The 1321-nt window shown below is 69.2% G+C and overlaps 1 protein-coding gene across 1 annotated transcript in view; it reads right to left on the bottom strand.

The window, feature by feature from the left end:
* The window catches only part of DIPK1B (divergent protein kinase domain 1B), a 9937-nt gene extending 9117 nt beyond the window's left edge, over positions 1–820 (bottom strand). Inside the window, exons 1-2 of the mRNA XM_029921017.1 lie at positions 764–820; positions 327–513 (exon numbers count right to left, since the gene is read on the bottom strand). Of these exons, the coding sequence (XP_029776877.1) occupies positions 327–513; positions 764–820 (244 nt within the window). The remainder of the gene's footprint in view (positions 1–326; positions 514–763) is intronic.
* Positions 821–1321: the final 501 nt, after the last annotated feature.

The raw sequence follows: 1321 nt of genomic DNA, 5'->3' as shown, positions 1-1321 counted from the left end.
TGGGGCCGCACTGCCTTCTGCACCTGACTCTTCAGAAGAGAAGAGAGTGAGAGTCGGAGCGGCTCCAAGTCCTCAGGGGGACAGGAGACAAGACTCCCGTGCCCGCCCCTCCAGGTGCCTCTGCAGACACACGACACACCCCAGGGCCTCCCAGAGAAGCCGCCGCCAGGACCCCAGCCCAGATCTCCTCCCCCCTGCAGTCCGCAGCTGGGCGCTCTGAGGCCAGACTCGTCCCCTGGCCCCACACTGGCCCCCGGGGCTCCTCCCTGGGTGGCTCGGCACCGACCCGGCCCCGGACACCCACATCTCCCACCCGGGCCTTTCACCCTCGGGCTCAGCCTCCGTGGGCTCCTGGTCCTGACCAAAGACTGGTGACCGGGACCCTGGGGAGCGGCCTGGGCGGGGCAGGGGGCCTTCCCAGGCCGTCTCCAGGCCCGGCTCCTGAGGCCTCCGTGCGGCTGCGCCCTCACCGCGCCCAGGGCGGCCCTCCTGGGCCACAGGGCACACACGGATCTGCGGAGAGGGGCTCAGACCCCATTCTGCCAGCCGCCGTCCGACAGGGTCAGATCTCTGTAAAGACGGTGGCCGGCAGCCGGCACGGAGGCATCAGAGCCCCGCCCCGCCGTCCTCAGTGTCCCTCTGCCCCTGCTGCTCCCTGATGGGACACAGACCTGATGTGCACAGCCCTGTGCCTGGGATGCAGTGACACACACCTGCAGGGCTCGGGATGGACCGTGGGGACAGGAGGGCCGCCCCAGCTCACCTGTCCCTCCCAGCCAGCCTTGACCTCGGGTGTGAGCGTGACCCGCCCACCACGCATGTGACCCCTCATCAGCCTGCACCTGCTCACGTGGGCCCCCCACCGTGACCCCCTTCCACACATACACAGACGCACACACGGGAGGGGCGTGGGGCCGCACAGTGTCGGGCTGGCCACGCCGGCTCTGGGGCTCCCTGCGTTACCTGTGCCTTCCTCCTCGTCAGCGACCTGAGGCGTCCCCACCGACACCCTCCCCGCCGCCTCCGGGGTCGGGAACCACTGTCGCCGGCGGCCCTCCTGAGCCGGCAGCAGCGGGATGTGGGCACACAATAGAACATGTTGCTCACACGCCAGTGTCTGAACAACAAGCTGAGGAGGGCGCTGTGTCCGGAATGTGGGCGCCTGGCGACCCGGGTTCTGAATTCCATCGGGATCTGCGACCAGGGAGGTGAGGTCACTGCCTGGGGTCCCCTCCCAGCTTCCTTCTCAGACAAGAGCCCCTCCCAGGCTGCTGAGGGCTCCCCTCCCCCCATGGCCTGTCCCCACAGTGACACCGACACG

This window comes from Suricata suricatta, chromosome 13 (assembly GCF_006229205.1).
Source record: "Suricata suricatta isolate VVHF042 chromosome 13, meerkat_22Aug2017_6uvM2_HiC, whole genome shotgun sequence".
NCBI lineage: Eukaryota > Metazoa > Chordata > Mammalia > Carnivora > Herpestidae > Suricata > Suricata suricatta.
This window is presented reverse-complemented; position numbering and strand designations above follow the sequence as displayed.